Source organism: Blennius ocellaris (genome assembly GCF_963422515.1).
Source record: "Blennius ocellaris genome assembly, chromosome: 15".
NCBI lineage: Eukaryota > Metazoa > Chordata > Actinopteri > Blenniiformes > Blenniidae > Blennius > Blennius ocellaris.
The window spans coordinates 12,020,025-12,038,156 of NC_137664.1; the positions used below are offsets into that span (position 1 = coordinate 12,020,025).

The 18,132-nt window shown below is 41.0% G+C and overlaps 1 protein-coding gene across 1 annotated transcript; it reads right to left on the minus strand.

Annotated features, from left to right (window-relative positions):
- Window positions 1-2,392: 2,392 nt before the first annotated feature.
- urm1 (ubiquitin related modifier 1) lies at window positions 2,393-13,548 on the minus strand. Its single transcript, XM_080510063.1, has 5 exons — window positions 13,499-13,548; window positions 12,331-12,404; window positions 5,560-5,641; window positions 3,809-3,857; window positions 2,393-3,213 (listed from the first exon to the last, which is right to left on the minus strand). The coding sequence occupies exons 1-5, from the start codon at window positions 13,531-13,533 to the stop codon at window positions 3,145-3,147; spliced, it is 309 nt and encodes a 102-aa protein (XP_080366189.1). The 5' UTR covers window positions 13,534-13,548; the 3' UTR covers window positions 2,393-3,144.
- Between the last annotated feature and the right edge of the window lie 4,584 nt (window positions 13,549-18,132).

Genomic DNA, 18,132 nt, shown 5'->3' on the forward strand with positions numbered 1-18,132 from the left:
TGAAGACTGGTGCTGGAGTCAATGGGCATCACTTAAAAACCGAGTGGGTCACTTTTTTTACCAGTAGGTTTTTAATTAATCATTTTAAAAATGAATTTGATAATATAATACCAATTAAAACTGCTTTTTTTTATTTTATTAAAAACAAAAACAAAAAAAAACAACTGTTAAACAAACAAGAGTAATTAAAATGCTACCGAGGCAGAGCACGTCTTTACTGGACAGGTAACATATTTATCAACTGAAATTCTTTCAAATATGTTAAAATTTACAAATTGCTCTTATTTTGTTGTCACAGATAGACTGATTAATTCACACACACACACACACACACACACACACACACACACACACACACACACACACACACACACACACACACACACACACACACACACACACACACACACACACACACACACACAGACAGAGCCAACGTGTGTATAGTTGTCGATCATTAAAGGCTAACCTCTCTTAAATCCAGGGGATTAGTGCATCATGTTTACTCTGGCAGAAATGCTTCTGTGTCCTTTGCGGGCCTTTTCGTTTCATGAAGACAACGATTTTATTATACTCTTATCAAAAGACTTGGAAATTACAATCACACGCTGACAAAAGTGTGTTTTGCCAAAAGGGGAGCCACAGTGTTAGTGTGTGTTTTCCCACATTTTAAAAAGAATTCACGTAGTTTTTGTTTGCTCAATTACAGTTTTTTTTTAACTTGATTAATGTGCAACTTAAACTCTGCTTTCTTTTCGGATTCTCCTTTTTGATTTTAGATCATAGAAATAGATCATAGAGTTAAAACTGTTCACCAGTTTATTTGAAGTTACAACAGATTAATAGCTGCAGCAGAAAAAACAGTAGTATTGACTCCCCCCCGACTTCAGTATTATAAACAGGATTTTAAAAATATAAAGAAAAGTTGTGTGATAAACACTAAATTTATGGGGACACGTACAGTTATAGTGACGGCATTTTGCTCTTTTTATACACCAGAAATTAGATATATCATATAAACGCAAAAATGCGTATACAATCAGTTATTGCTTATGAGATCCAGGCTTTTTGTTATTTTTTTTTTTTTTTTTAATTCCACCGTCGTGACTTACAAACTATTAGCTACCATTTGTCCTGTTGAGCATCAGTGTGCATGGGCTTAACCACAACAAGTGCAAAGTGTCTATGAATGGATGAGCCAATACTAGACATCCCTGCTGGAACACATTACAGGGAAAAGTGACATTTGGACACTCGTTAAAAACGTGAATCAGGTTTCACTCTAAAGTTAAATGACAAGGTTGGAAGAAAAAAAAAGTCATGCATGAGCTGTAGAATTCCTCCACTAATGCTGCTACTTTAGATCAGTTTAATACGTATTTTAGATATCTAGGCAAATAAAATGAAGAAATAAAGGTGTCCTGAGAAATGTAGCAGATTGGCGATTTGCTCAGTTTGTTGAAATGAATCATTCTCAGTGTATCCTGATGTGGGCCTGCACTGGCTGACATTGGTGCGACGTTCTCTCTCTCTCTCTCTCTCTCTCTCTCTCTCTCTACCTCTGTCTGTCTGTCTCTCTCTCTCTCTCTGTCTCTCTCTCACCCCCTCAGCCTCATTAGCATTTCCTTTCTACACACCATTATAGGCCGGTTTCCCGTTGCAAATCGGACTCCACAAGCGAGAAAAGGTTTTAGGTCGCCCCGGGCGTTCAGGGGAGGGCAGCCCGGAGGCAAGACCTCGACCTCCCGCAGTGGTCCTGTAGTTCACACCCCACCCACCACACACACAGACACCAACAGACGCACGCGCGCGCGCGCACCCCCCCCCCCCCCCCCTTTTATTTTTCCTTATAAATATTCCAGCTGAGTGTGGTCACAGGACGGCAAAAATCCCCCCCCAAGTCTCGTCTAAGCAGCCTAAAACTGCGATGTGCGCCTTAAATCGATCAAATAGAAACAATCACCCCGAATTATCCGAGCGTGACGTAAAATCCTAATTGCGTTAGAAGTGACCGGGAAGGCCGTGCATGGCGCGCCGCAGGACGCAGGGCTGATGAAGATACAATTATAATAAATTAATAAAAAACGGTGAGACTTTATTTTTGTTTCTATAAGGAATCCAAAAACTATTTGAAAAGTGCTGCGTATTTCGAACGAATTACCAATACATACAATTATTCGTGGTTACGATGTACGTTTGTGAGATGAGTTAAATTGAAATAATTGTACATTTATACTCAAAGTTCATGAAAATATTACAATTTCAAATGGCATAAAATACTAATTGAAAAAAAACAACAAAATTACTTTTGCTGAAGCATTTTAAAACTATTCAAAAGTGCTGTTTTTTTTGTTCAAATGTTTTAAAAAATCCCAAAATCAGTGGTATGAAATTTTTATTTTCATTTAAAGCAGGAAAAATATCTGAAAAACATAAAAAAAACCAACAAAAATAATTAAAAACATCCAACACAACTGAAAACTACGACAATTAGGCATTTCTTGTATTTGTTAGTGTGTTTTTACAAATTGAACATCTGTAACTGACGTTTTTATATAAACAGGATTTCAGAAGAATAACAGGTAACACTACTGCAATTCCAATAGTTTTCTCTGCAGTTTTAATATGAACACATCCTTACACATTTGCCCCCATTCACAACCACAACTATAGCGTGTATTAAATCATGTATAAAATGTTTCCGTACAGTTTTAGTAATCATTTGTGGGAGGGATGTTCCATGAAAATGTTTTCTTGTCATCTACTTCATAAAAAATAAAGCTATGCATGTTTTGTTTTGTCAAACACTGTTTTGAGGAAACAGGGTAAATAAACGCGTGTTACGTGTTGACAGCTGCAGTTGAGGCTGCTTCTGACAATCAAAGAACCTCTGAATTCCTCTCAGGCCAGTCCATTTCAAAACAAATATGCCACATATTTCCACATTTCCCTTGGTGACCATCTCAGAATTTCACTTCTTGTGGAGTAACATCAATCGTCTTCTTCGTCAACAGCGCAGGTTGACGCTGCAGCAGCAGCCAATGGGGTGGCGTGTTGCTGAGATGTGGGGGATTAAAATAAGAAAGTGTGCAGGGGATTTGAGGAGAGGCTGGAGCAATATGTTTGTGTTGTTGTTTTTCTTTTTTAGCCTCCATGAAGAGTAGAAATAAACACAATGCTGTCCTGGTCTTGTAGCTGGTAGTCCAGTTCCCCCTGAGATTTTAGGGGGAAAAAACACACACACAATATTCCAACATCTGTACAAGTAAAGGGAGAAATATAATATCTATGTTTATTAATATGAATGTGTGTATTGCTCCTGTGCACACACTGGGGTCTAATCAATGACAAACTTTTCATTTCATTTACATGCTGCGTTGAGTGCTCAAATTGAATCAATCCATTCAAATTGAAGCATTTAGAGTGTGTGTGTGTGTGTGTGTGTGTGTGTGTACGCGTGTAAAAATGCGCACGAATATGAGACCCCAAGGACAAACTTGTCTTGCAGCTGCTTCCACATCATATGAAACATTAACTAACTCAGAGAGAATGAAGAGCTGCAGCATCAGTGAATGTGCAGGTTAACCTTCCCTCTCTCATCAACAGTCGTCCTCCTGATTTAAACATTTTTATGAATCTACGCAAACACGTTCCAAAATCATGCAACAGTAAACACGTGTAATACAGATTGAAAGGAGTGTGAAATTAAAACAAAGGGGGTTTATATTCATTACTAATAAACACACACACACACGCACATACACACAAAACACGCCATCTGACATTGGACATGACTCTCAGTTCTCACCATTAGCTCCCAGTCTGCATCATTGATAAGCACCAGTATCCCCGGCCTCCTGTGGGAAAACACACTGTTTTCAGTTGTAACACAAGGTAACACACACACACACACACACACACACACACACACACACACACACACACACACACACACACACACACACACACACACACACACACACACACACACACACACACACACACACACACACACACACACACACACACACACAATTCATTCACCCAGTTAAAAATAATGGTGAAAAATACACATAGAGCATATAGAAATATAACATACATTAAGGATCATACTCATAAAATATACAACAGGACAATCATTTCGGTTGCTCATAACATTTTTTTTTTTAGAAAAGGAACAGTGGAAAGGCATTTGGATACATCTTAAATGCAAGTAAACAAATAACCAAAAACATGTTTTCATATGTTGTGGAAGATTAACTGATGAGAATTGAAATTGTGACTTTGAAGTGGTTGATTTGTTTAAAACATGTATTCCTTAAAACAAACAGTTTGTAAAATAATAATTAAAGAACAAAACCCCAAATCTCGAAATTCATTGTGTAATCTTTACTATTAACTGCATTCCAGAAAGATTAGTTTGAAAAGATCTGGTATTTTAAATTAAAGGATCATAACTGAAATGAAACCTGTATTTATTTTCTTCATTCATAGACATAAATGACAAATAAAAATTCATACTACATCAAAAAATAAGACTTTTGTGGATCTTCTTGATACTGAAAATTAATATTAATTGAACTCTTCCTACAAATATGCATCCAGCATTGGTCTGTACAAGAAGTGAACGATGATTCTTCTCCATGAGACTGGAGTGGCTGCAGCCAAACAGTCGAAAGAAAAATACACAAAAAAAACAACAACCTGTCACTGAAAATTAATGGAGTACCAAAAATAACATACAAAAGAGGAGGGTAATGGTGATAATAGGAGAGGGTTACAAGAGGCAACAATGGGGAACATCTCATCGAAATACGTGGTTTATTTTCCAAAAGGAGGTGACTTTAAGTCACACGGTGGTGAGATAATATCTGAAGCGCATGCGGACGTCCCTCACAGTGTCTCCAACCGGCTCATGGACGCTCTGTGACGTCAATGAGAAAGGGCAGCACAGTACAAAACCTGTGAGCACGAACAGGCGCGTATACACGCCCAGAAGACAAAAGACAAGAGGACAAGGTAAAGATAATAAAATAAATCACGCGCGGCGTCCGTGCACCTTTTAAAAAGATAATGAAGCAACACCTTGATGATCGTTTGCACAAAAAGAGCGGTGCATGGTGCCAACATGAAGTACACACAAATACACACATCTAATCCATAAGGTTTATAGGTAGGCCGGCTTTTTCTCCTTTCATTGGTGAGATGGTGCTATAAATAGTCCTGCACAAAGGCAGCTGTAAAAGTCAGCCAGTCCTATAAGGCTGCTGTGTGTCCTGAACCCCCACACACACACCGTCACAAAACACACACACTTACACACAGGTAATCATCTTACCGAAACCTATAACCTGAAGGAGAGACTTGTTTTTCATTTCAGCAGGTTTTAGCTGCAGGAGAAACACTTCAGAAATCTCCCCGACACACGGCTCTACATGTCGAGAATGGCTTTAGATATTTGGACACATATCACCGACAAGCTTGGGAGAATAATGCGTCACACATCCTGTAGGGTTGATGCTGTTGGACACAGATCAAGTGTGTGTCAAGTGCACTCACACAGACTCTCCCTGGACGAAGAGCTCGGGTCGTTCCTTCAGAAGGTTTCGCTGGATCCAGATCAGCAGCTGCTTCATGTCCCCTGGAAGACACACACACACACACAACCAGAGGACATTGACGTACCTTCACCTCCTTGAAGTCCTAAACTTACTGACCACGAACCTCAACCCAGCCTTCACACTGACATGTATTGATATACATTAGCAGGAAGAGTTTTTGTCTTTAAAGTGGTAGCAGGTCCCCGCAGTGTGACTGTGTAAACAGATTTACGTCTTTTGTCGACACACACACGCATGCACACAGACGCACACACACACACACGGCCCATACACAGGCAGACAACAGAGGTTACAGGTCAGGGGTCAGGGGTCAAGGTGCATGGTTCCAGCCCCCTGCTCGGTCGATGTGACGCGACAGAAGCACCAGGCGGGACAGGATGTGTGTATGCGAGTGTGTATGCGTCTATACATGTATATTTATGAGTGTGTTTGTGTGTGCGTGTGTGTGGGGGGTAGGATAGGACACTGGAAATTGGGGGAAGCCAGACTGATGCCAGTGACCAAGCGTGATTTCGTTCGCCTTGAAATAAAAAAGAAAATGCAGCCATTTATGTGGATAAATGTAGTAAAAATGTGAACGACATGAAAAAAGAACTGCGGTGTCGTGTTATTTTAAAAGGTTGAAATATGAGAAAAATATAAGCACGACGACAGACGTGTCTCCAAATCATATAGCCCTTGAAAATGTGACTATTCCAACCAAGTATCATACGTAGGGATTTTCTTTTGTGCAGAATGAGGAGAAACGACCGTTAAAAAAAACAATTTGAAAATAATATATATCTCTCGGTCATTAAGTGTGATGCTTTTTCGTCTGAGCTTCAATATCAGCAAAGCTTGAATTTTCTATGAGTCTGACCTCTTGAACAGTCAGCTTGACCTTGTCTCAACAATAGGCTGAGCCTCACTCATGGCGACTGACAGCCACAAAGGCAACGCCAATGAGGGGTTTTAGGATAAATCCCCACTAAACAACTAACAATGAATATATTAAAGTTATGCTTATCGTGGAGATTCAAGGTGGTGTGAGAGCCTTTGAGTGTGTATGTGTGTGTGTGTGTGTGTGTGTGTGTCGTATTAAAAAGCAAAAAAACTAAAAAAAACCCAGACAAGACACTGTATGAAATCAACAAAACAAATCAGATGAAGCTAATACAATCTTCTCACTCATCTTGGTTGTATGTTTGTGTTTCATCCGTTTGCGGTGAACACAGCTGTCTGCTTGATATACATTAGTTTGACACGCGACAGCAGGTCTGCGATTGCTTGTGGCCGTACACACACACACGCACACACACACACGCCGACAAAATTAACAGAACCGGCCTCCTTGACCAGTTTACGCCGGGACGATGAAGAGGGACGGAAAAGCACAGGAAAAGAGAGAGAGAGAGCAAATAAAAGGAAGCGTGAAAATGACTAAAGGAAATCAGGAGAACAAGAGAGCGACAGCAGATGGAGCAGATAGGAGGGCAAGAGGACGACAGTGAGTCATCCTGAGCCAGGTGTAAGGGGAGCGGGGAAGCCGCGAGCAGGTAGGCGTCGAGCCGCTCGGAGATCCCGGGGTTCAGCTCCATGAAAGGCAGAGTGAAAATTACATTAAAGCGGAGCAAGGCTGCAGGTTTCACATCAGACATGTTCAGGAAGAAAAAGCAGGGAGGGAGATACAGCATGATCACCGAGGAGCTGGAACTGGATTTCTCGACGTTCTTACGAAACACTATATAAATTATGAAAATATTCTGACTGGTAAAATCTTTTTTTTCTATGTTTAAATGGTGCAGATGATACAGATGTGATATAAAAGGATGGGCAGTCACTCCTTTCTTTTCCTCTTTCAGTCTCTTTTAACAACACAATTTGCTGCAATTCTTGACTATTTCTAAACAGCCATCTTTGTGAGATTCCTTTAAAACTAAGTTGTACATTTTTGTCTACACTTGGTTTAAAATCATTGCTTTTTTTTGACATTTCTAATTTTGTAAACAAACCCGCAATACTGATTATGGCATGTGGTCTTCATTCAGGATGTGTAGAACAGTACTGTCTACTGTGATATTACATGATACAAGTAGTTTAAAACCTGAGTCACGAGGACCATGCAACAAGAGTTTGATCCCTGCGCAGACACGTTTGTGGTAAATCGTGAGTTTTTCCCATTTTTCAGTCGCACTTTCCATAGGTCATGAGCACGGCACAATGATTTATGATGTAGAGAAGAGTTTGGACTCCTTATTTTCATTTCCTACATCAACACGGTCTGTAACCCCTCTAAAAAGGGGCTTAAAATAGCACCTGTGTACAAAACATAAATTTTTGAAGGTCATATATTATGAAATGATATCAAGCAAATGACTGCAGTGGGATCTGTGTGTTTAAGAGGCAAAGGTAGGTTCACATATCAAAGAGGAAATGCCCTATAATGGACTCTTAATGTCTTCATAATATGTTTATAACATTACTTGGCTCCATGATGTTGTAATGCACTAAATATATGTACCTGAGAGCACGAGCTCTCGCTTTCTTTAAACCCATCTTTTATTTCTGTGTGTATGAACTTAATTATCTGTCTGCTTTTAGACACTTTATGCATTTATAAGTCACACTTAGCCAATGCTTTGTACTGATTCTTTCATTTCTAAATTTCATATGAACTATTCTGTAAAACCTAAATTATTTACCAATTAAAAAAAAAAAATCAGTGTGTGTGGTCAGTGTGGTTGTGACTGGCTGATATGGTACGCGTGTGTGCGTGTGTGTGTGTGTGTGTGTGGCAGTGATCTAGTTAATTGTAGTGCTGTCTGCCTGCTCAGTAGTATAATGATAGTGCTAGTTTTCTACGGTTGCAAGACTCCATATAAAGTGACCCCCCCCCACAACACACACACACACACACACACACACACACACACACACACACACACACACACACACACACACACACACACACACACACACACACACACACACACACACACACACACACACACACACACACACACACACACACACACACACACACACACACACACACACACAGAGAGAGAGAGAGAGACAGAGCGAGGCAGTGAATATTGACCTGCACCTCTGCGGGGCTAAAAACAGAACTAATCACTACAGCAGTCATAACTCCTTCTCTGTGGTGACTCCTTTCTTTGCACTGCTGCTGCCTTTGACTATTGGTATTTTTCTCCACCATTAACCCTTATTCCCCCTTTCATCTGCTCACCCATTTACCCTTTCATTCGCGCCTTCTCTCTTTCCCCATCATAAAAGTTACTCTCTCCAACCCTCATCTCTTTCTTCCTCTTTTAAATTTCTCCTTGAGAACACACACATACCCATTGCAATAACCAGTTTACCTCAGCTGCCCACGCTAAGCAAAATGTTCATCAATCAGCGCTGAGCCTTTCATGGTAAACCGTGACACGAGTCTGTGAATGTCGACACAAAGTGATGAGGAAGGCTTCATATAAGTGAGCTGCATCGCACGCGGAATACGGGAATAAGGTGCAGAGGGCTATATGCGAACACAAACGCCGGCTTGAAGGGAAGCCGTTTTTGCTAGCAATCCAGGTAGAAAGAGAAAAAGGAAAATGAGGGAACACACGGAGGGGCAAGAGGGGAAAATGCGTCACTGGATCCTATTGCATGCTGGGTATGGCTGCGTTGCGTGGCAGGAAAGCTGACATGGAGGGAGGGGAGAGAAAAGGCGCCATTTTGATGTCAATTCAAAACTGTTGCCGCGTTCCTTTTGTGCGTGCGTTTTTTTTTTTTTCACACCCCCCCTCTCTTCTTTTGCTTTTCCACAATTATGACGGTCATGCGAGGGGGACAAGCTATCCATCTTTCTGGTGATGTGAGGGGCAAAAAAAATGGTGCGATCCTTAGAGGTTTTTTGTTAGTTGGAGACGGGGGGGGGGGGGGGGGGGGTCACTGAGAGAGAGAGAGTTAGACAGAGAAAGAGAGGGGGTGGAGCCTTTCAGTCGAGGGTCATCAATCACCGGCTGGGGTCAAAAAGAAATACGAAGGATTCAGAACCAATTATATCTGCCTACACTCCCCCCCCCCATATTCACACACACATCTTGCGACAAACACACACACGGCAATGTGTAGAGCAAAATTAGTTCGGAGCAACATTTTCAGGATCAGCAAACCTGCCAGATCCACGAGCTTCTCAAATCAAGATCACTGTGAGCAAGCAGGCACAGGAAACGATAATTCAAAATGTGCACGGTCGCAGACCGTTAAAAAAAAAAAAAAAAAATTTGCATAGTGTCCAGCGAGACATATCGACGCAGACACAGAGACAGACAGAGCGAGAGAGCGAGGGGGGGATTTTGTGTGTGTGTGTGTGTGTGTGTGTGTGTGTGTGGGGGGGGGGGGGGGGGGGGGGTGTCACAGGTCAGCTGGTGCTGCAAGGTCATATCAGGCTGACATTCCCCGATGTGGTCAACTTTTGTCTTTTTGTGGCCGTGGTAACGTCAGCACCGTGCGGCAAAGGCCTTTGTGTGGTCAAACCCTGAAGACACATATTTTGATTGTGTGTTCTCTCGCTGTGGCAAACACACAGACACACACGCTAAAATAACAACACGTTTTAAGCTCACTGCTGACGTGATTCACAACAACCTCTTATCCTTATGTTCTTCAATAACTTGGGCCTGTACCTGACTTTGGAGACTTTCCGATTGAGTTAGTGACCCATATTATAAGGAACCTGAAATGTTCTTATGTGTTGGACTTCTGTGCGGGGAAACATCTTCTTCTTTTTTTTTCTTCTTCTTCTTCTTCAATGAAAAACCAATTCAGCAGAAATAGTTTTGTCGCCCAGCTCCTCTCTCTTGCAATTCACAGAAGCAACATAAATGTCCTTTTACCCATTTTTACTACTCACATCAGTGAAGCCAGTGGGCAGCTTTTACAAGCGAAAAAGACTAAAAGGATCAATTAATTGAAGCAGCATGTGGCCACACAGATGTTAAAGATAAGGATGGATTGAAAGAACGATATAAAGAGGGGGGGGGGGGGGGGGGGAAGGGGGCGAGTGGTGGGCATGGCTAGTCTACAGCAGCATGTAAAGGATTAAAGCAAACCCTAAAATCAGTATTGAATTCTCCTCTTGGATTAGTCTGACTCCAAAAACACATCTAGATTAGTACAACTAGATTAGATATTGAGAGGTTTTCAACAATCCTCAAAATGTGGTGCAAATGAAAAAACAAAAACTGCTGAGGTTCACATGACATGTATGGAGACAACACAAGAAAACATGGTTGGACAAGGAAAAGCATCTCAAACATGTCATAAAAGTTTTTCCAGCTTGTTCCAAAAACAATAGCAGCATAATGCTCACTTTTGGATGATATCTTACAACATGTCTGTCATTTAGTGGAAAGACTTTCTTGCTGTTTGCGTAAATCTCACTGCGCCAATCATCCCTCTTCTTTCTGGTTCGCATAGCGACTATGGCTGAAATCAGGTTACACCCGGGACAAGTCGCCACTACACAGGGCAAACGTAGACACACCCTCGCATTCATGTCCACGGGCAATTTAAAGTCGTCAATTAACCTCAAATGCATGTTTTTGGACTGTGTTTTGGACAACATAATCCTAACCATGAAGCATGGTAGTGGCAGCATCATGCTGTGGCTGTGTTTTTCAGCTGCAGGGACAGGACGACTGGTTGAACTTGAAGGAACGATGAATGTGGCCAAGTACAGAGACATCTTGGATAAAAACCTTTTCCAGAGTGCTCTGAGCCTCAGGCTGGGCTGAAGGTTCCCCTTCCAACAAGAAAGTGACCTAAAGCACACCGTTAAAATAACAAAGACATGGCTTCGGAACAACTCTGTGACGGTTCTTGAATGGCTCAGCCACAGACTTGACTTAAATCTAATTAAGGGTCTTAATAGTTCTCACATTGTACTATAATCAGCTCTTCTTTTTTATTAAATCTGCAAAAATGGTTCAAATTCTGTGTTCTTCTGTCATCATGGAGTGCTGTGTGTACATTAATGTGTAAGAAAAAATTAACTCAAAGGTTTTTAGCAAATGGCTGCAATATAACAAGTGAAAGATTTGAGGGCATCTGAATACTTTGTGTACCCATTGTATTTGTAATTCTGGTGGTTCCATGACTTCTAAAGTACGGTCACACATGATATTCACCAGCGTGTCACACTGAAAAGGCCATGAGAACTTATTCATTGCACATTATATGATAACTCTGAAGCCAATAAATCCAGGCATTTCAGAATAGATCTTCTTAATAACTTTAGAGAATCAGCATAACGCCCACTTTAAAACCCATACCTGTTTATTGAACATAATTCCAGAAGACTGTTAAGAGATTTAAGAAAAAGGACGAAAACAACAATTTTATAGATTTTTGTCTTTGTTACTCAAATCAGAATCTCAATGAATGTCCTTAATCATTGGAACTTGCTGATCTATTCAAACAACGTGGCTAAAACGATGTATAAAAATGACAATTTTGTGTAAATGAGCCATTCAATTACTGTAAAAGAGCCCCCTTAAAATGTCATGAATCATTTGACAATGTCTTCAGATGGCGCTATCTGATACAAGGCATTACAGTGCCACACCTCAAATAATAATCATAAACTGGGCTCATTTTAAAATCATTAAAGTATGCCTCTGTCTGGCTGAAAAGACATGCACAGATGGGTGAGAGGTGATACTCACAGGATCCGACTGGCTTGGAAGTGTCACCTGATGTTCCTTTACTCCATCAAAAAGCAGCTCTGCTCCTCCTCTGAATTAAAAAAAATAATAGTAATACAAAGTCAGCTTTACAAATGAAGTTGATTCTTGCTGTAGAATTTAGAAAACATCACAACAACCCATTAAAAATTTATTTTCTCTATAGTACATGTATGTATTGCTTCCAATAACCCCCCCCCCCCCCCCCCCCCCCCCCCCCTTTTGATTGTAATAGAGGAGAATCTTTTCCTCTGCTTGCATTAAAGTCAAAATGATTGTCACAGATGTAAATTAACTCAACCTACACAATGTTTGTCTCACACCAAGAACATTTTTGTTGAATGTGACATGATCTGTGTTTTTTCTCCGCAAAACTTTTTTTTTTTTAGTTACTTCATAAACAAATCAACATGAAATGATATCCATTACAAAACACATATCAAACAAAAAAAAGCATGAACAAATTATTGTCTGGACATTTTTTAAATGGCTATATGAGTATTTTTTATGCTTTGTCTAACTGTTGTCACTTGCCATTTAGTCGCCCATTCGTCTTCAGATTTTATAATAAGTATTTTCTGTCAGCTTTACAATACTGGTCAATGTCTCCATCACATACATCTAGAATACAATATACAGTCACCGTTCTTGTCTGGGGGCATTTGTATTAAGCCAATTCCTGTTCGTACCGCCTGTATTTTTATTTAATGGAAACAGCCGAAGACACAGTCAACAGCTGATCTATAAACAATAAATATTATTTGTATACAGATGCGAGTTAGACCAAACTTACTTCAGAAGCCACACGCAGCTTTATTCGTGTCTCAATGACCCAAAACAGGGAAAACATAACACAATAACCCCTCTTCTCCGTCATTGGAGGGCAGCGAAATATGAATACATCCTGAAGACATTTATATTGATACATTGTTCTTTTATAGAATCTCACAAAAACAAGATGAATCTGTAATGACAGCAGCCTCAGTGTTTCTCTCCAGACTTATGTTGACAATCCACTCTGAGAACATAAGATTACCGCAATATTTAGCATTCATGCTTTCACAAAGTCCCCGCTCCCCGTATGGCTCTCACTCGGCTGCTTATAATAGAGACAAACGCTTCAGGACTCTTTTAATAGTCGCTCACCCAAACTCCAGACGGATCGCTGTGGGCGCTGCCATATTGTCAGCACATGCAGGAAGTGTTCAGAGAAACAGGAAGTGACGTTATTTATAGTTCGCCAAAATAAAAAAAGGCGTGGAAAGAACAGTTTATACTTTGTCTAATAGTTGAATTAAATAGCAAAATATTAAGCAAGTTAGGTTAGTGGTTATATACAAATTTTAATAATAACAACAACAACAACAACAATAATAATAATAATGGGGCGCAAACTAATTCACATATAAGGATCCATTTAATAAAATAATATATGAACATAAAAAAAAAAGAGTCAGAGAAACTTGTTGATGCATTTATTTTCAGTTTGCTGGATAATTGTGATGGTATGCTTCCAGATCTCACTTAAAAAAATGCAACAAAACAAACTGTCTAAACATATGCAGCTCCTCCAGAGTCCTCACCAAAACAAGAGGGTGGAGCACATTACGTGTGAGCTTTAATCTGCACTGGCTGCCTGTGTGTCAACGGGCTGACTTCAAAGTCTTACTTCTCTTATATAAAGCTTTAATTGCTCTCAGGCCCAAATACAATTTGAATGTACCTCTCAGGTCCCCAGGAAGAAGTTATTCAGTGTTGACAGAGTCAGAAAGAAACGAGGGGAAGCAGCTTTCAATTACGCTCCTCACCTGTGAAACAAACTTCCATCCGAGGACTGCTGCCACAGTCACTTATTTTGAATCAGGACTTAAAACGCCATCATTTGCTCAGAGGCACAATAGATTTTAAATATTTTATTACTTCTATCTAATATTTATTCTTCATTTTATGCATTTTTAATCACATTTTAATGTACTCCATAATGATAATTGGTCAAGATTGATATTTCTAATTGCTATGTTTTAATGTATTTCCTTTATTTCCTAGTAAAGCAATTGCCTTGTGTCTGAATGTGCTATATAAATACATTTGCCTTGCCTTGCCTAAACACCATGGATATCCATGCAATTATAAGATAGGATATTCAAGACTGTTAATCTCTTTACCATAAATGCTTGGCAGAGGAAAAAAATGACTTCAAGATGGCTTACATCTTGTGGACCGAAATATATAAAAATAAACATAATCACATCATTTTATTTGATTATATTGGGTACAACCCAGCTCAAAGATGTAAAACAAATCGTGTTCTTCAACCTTTGTGTATCATGTTCTTCAATAAATTCATCTGTCATTAATTTTATGTTTTTTTTTTGACAAGGATAATGAGTAAATTAATTCTATCACAGTTGCTCTCATGAGTCGATGTGAGTAAAACCTTTAATAACCAATTTTGTAAATGGATCGGTTTACCTGGCAGACACTCTGAATGTCTGTGAAAGGAGTGTAATATGACAATAGACATTTTAATAGTTTCTGTTTCGTCCTATCCTGTGTTTTCATTACATTGCTCTTAAGGATTTTTCACCATTTCTGTAGTCTCAATACAATTATTCATTGCACTTGTTTCTGAGCCAAATTCACTGCAAGTGCTTCGCCTCCTGATGTTTGGAAAAAGCATCACAATGAAAAGTTATAGGTACAGTTCTGCATATGCATGCCTGCCTGTCTTTGTGCAGTGTCTCTTTATATAAACGTATGCAGAGCCATGACATGAGTGTGTGAATGCACATCTGTCCCCCTCCATCCCTCCATCCCTCCATCTCTCCATCCCTCTCCCTCTCCCCTCACATACATCCTCAATCATACTGGTGACAGTTCCTGTCCCACTATGCAGGGGCGAGAGGAAGGATGAGGTGGGGGGTGGGAGGGTATACGGACCTGAGGTTTGAATTGCAAATCTGCTGCCTTCTGTTGGCGTCCAAGCCTTAGCAGGCCTTTCCTTGTCTTTATTCATGTGTTAATGAGGAGTCAGTGCAGGGGCAGATAGACGGATCGACCAGGGGCCTGGCGGGTGCGAGGGGAAGTGTGAGGCGTGGGTGCATGCCGAGGCTAGCGGGAAAAATGAGGGTGTTCTGTGACATAGGAGGCTTGCAGTGGAAGTTTTGAAAAATAATGAAGACGTGATGAGTGCCCTGCTGGAACCAGGGGTACCTACACAAGTGGAAACAATCATGGGGTGGGCTCAGAGGGAGGCTGGAGATGAGGGTGGGTGGGATTCCTGAGGCTGGCTGTAAGTTTCATGGTTATAAAAGGGAGTTAGCCAGGAATGATCAAACCATCACTGCATGTCATGTTTTATTTGCTAAGCTTCCCTGAAGTTTGGGTCAAGCTTATCTGAATGGAACGGTTGTATTGTATGCTGATGGAACTTTACGTCATTTGACTTTGTAGAAAATCGGAGGGATCTTTTAGTGGTTTGCAGGTACCAGTAGTATAAGTAAACTAAATTGTGCACATATATATGGTATGGAAACTTATTCAAAGAGAGTGATTCATTCATTTCTATTCTAATACCATTGTTTACACCTTTATAATTACAATAATGCTACTTCACACTAACTATTTGACATTAAGCAAAACTTAACGTCAAATATTTCTATTTGACACTTCTTGATTAGAGGTGTAGTATTGGTCACATGTGGAGTTTACAGGTATCTTGTCATATTGATCATTTCCCTCTATCTTCTGCCAGTAAAACCTCGTGCAAAATTCAGTCACCACCCATAGCCTACAAAGCATGGAAATCATTTTGGTGGCTTAATTAGCCTCACACTATGGTAGATGTACATCTTTGAATTATTTTAGAAACAACAGAACCAAGTTTTTAACCTTTAGCATCCCCCTCACCATCATCTGGCAAACATCAATGTGACGCTGCCTGTCACCAGCTATAGAGAACCCAAGGTCACACATGATCAGATGACAATGACCAACACAACGGATTAGCTATGGAAGAACTGGGGGAGAGATTAGGGGTGAATTGATGACGGTTGGTTGGGTGGATGGTTGGCTCACTGGCAGGCAGGCCTCCGCGATCGAGGGTCTGTTGCAGTCAGGAATATAAAGAGCTGAAATTAACATGTAGCATGATACCAAGCAGGGAGAATCCTCTTAGAGATTACATCCATGACACGTTACGCCTATGGAACTGTATGCAATGAGGAGACAAAGACTGGAGCATGTGAAAATTTTCTATTGTTGTAGACGAGGACACATTCTATTCTGTTTGATTCTACTGTGTTCTCCTCTATTCCCCCCCCCCCCCCCCCCACCCCCCCCCCCCCTTTCTGTTGAGCAACAAAGAGCTTTTGTAATATTACAAAAGTAGATTCCCCTATTTTTTATATTTCTCTATTTCTTGAGGATTTTTTTTTTTCCCTTTTATTTTTACCTGGAATAAACCTGACCCCCCTCAGGATAACAGCTGCAGGGTTGCATACATTGCTCCCTTCATGGAGGAAGTAAGCAGCAACAGCAGTCTTCCTGCAGCATCTGTGCTGTGGCACACACACACACACACACACACACACACACACACACACACACACACACACACACACACACACACACACACACACACACACACACACACACACACACACACACACACACACACACACACAGTGGCTGACCTCCTCCTCCCCCTCCTCCACATCCTCCTCCTCCTCCTTGTCTTCCTCCTCCTCCTCCTCCTCCTCCTCTTCCTCCAGACTGCTGGATTACACTCTGGACTCAGACAAGATCTGCCTCATGGACGCCGCCTCCACGGTCCAGGACGTTTCTCAGAATGCAGCAGGACACGTGCTGGCCTGGAACTTCATCAGAGTGAACTGGGACCACGTCAGCAATGTGGTCCGTCTGCCGCCGCTGCCGCCACCGCTGAAAACGCCGAGCGCTCGTACGCGACGGACCGTTTAGTGGGATTATAAATCCGACGTTTCCACGACGACTTCAAGTGGAAAATTGCGTTCGGGTGTTTGTTTCCATGGCAACGGGGCTCAGAGTCCCTGAAAACACTGTGACCCCGTCGCCATAGAAACACACATCTCTTCTGATAACTAGTAGTTCTGCACATGCTCAGTAGAGCCATGATGTCAGGACTCCCAGTTCATAGTCGCCTGGACTTTTATTTTGACAGTCAGCATAATGACAATCCAACATGGGACTTTTATTTTTACAGTCACCATAACAACAATCCAACTCAGTGGTTTTATTTTGACAGTCTCCGTAATAACAATCCAACTCGGTGGTTTTATTTTGACAGTCTCCGTAATAACAATCCAACTCAGTGGTTTTATTTTGTCAGTCTCCGTAATAACAATCCAACTCAGTGGTTTTATTTTGACAGTCACCGTAATAACAATAAAACGTAAACACGATGCGTTTTCACCGGAGACGTTGCCGTGGAAACGGGGATCGCAGTCCCCGGCGGTGAATCGACGAGTCGTCGGCTCACGACCTTTGAACCTCGGCGGTGCTAAACCGAAGGGAAGGTGTGGTCACGTGACCGGCGCTTGTCGGCGTTCCTCCAGCAGGAAGATGAGCGTTAATCTGTAATCTCTGAGTGATGAACGACTGAGACTGAGATTATTTGCAGAGCAGCTTCTCCTCTGAAGAGACTCAACTTTATTCACTCGTTCATCACCCCCAAGTCGCCTGGTCGGAAACTTCAAAGGACTCAAGAACGTTTTGTTCTGAAAGACAAACTGGTTATTGTT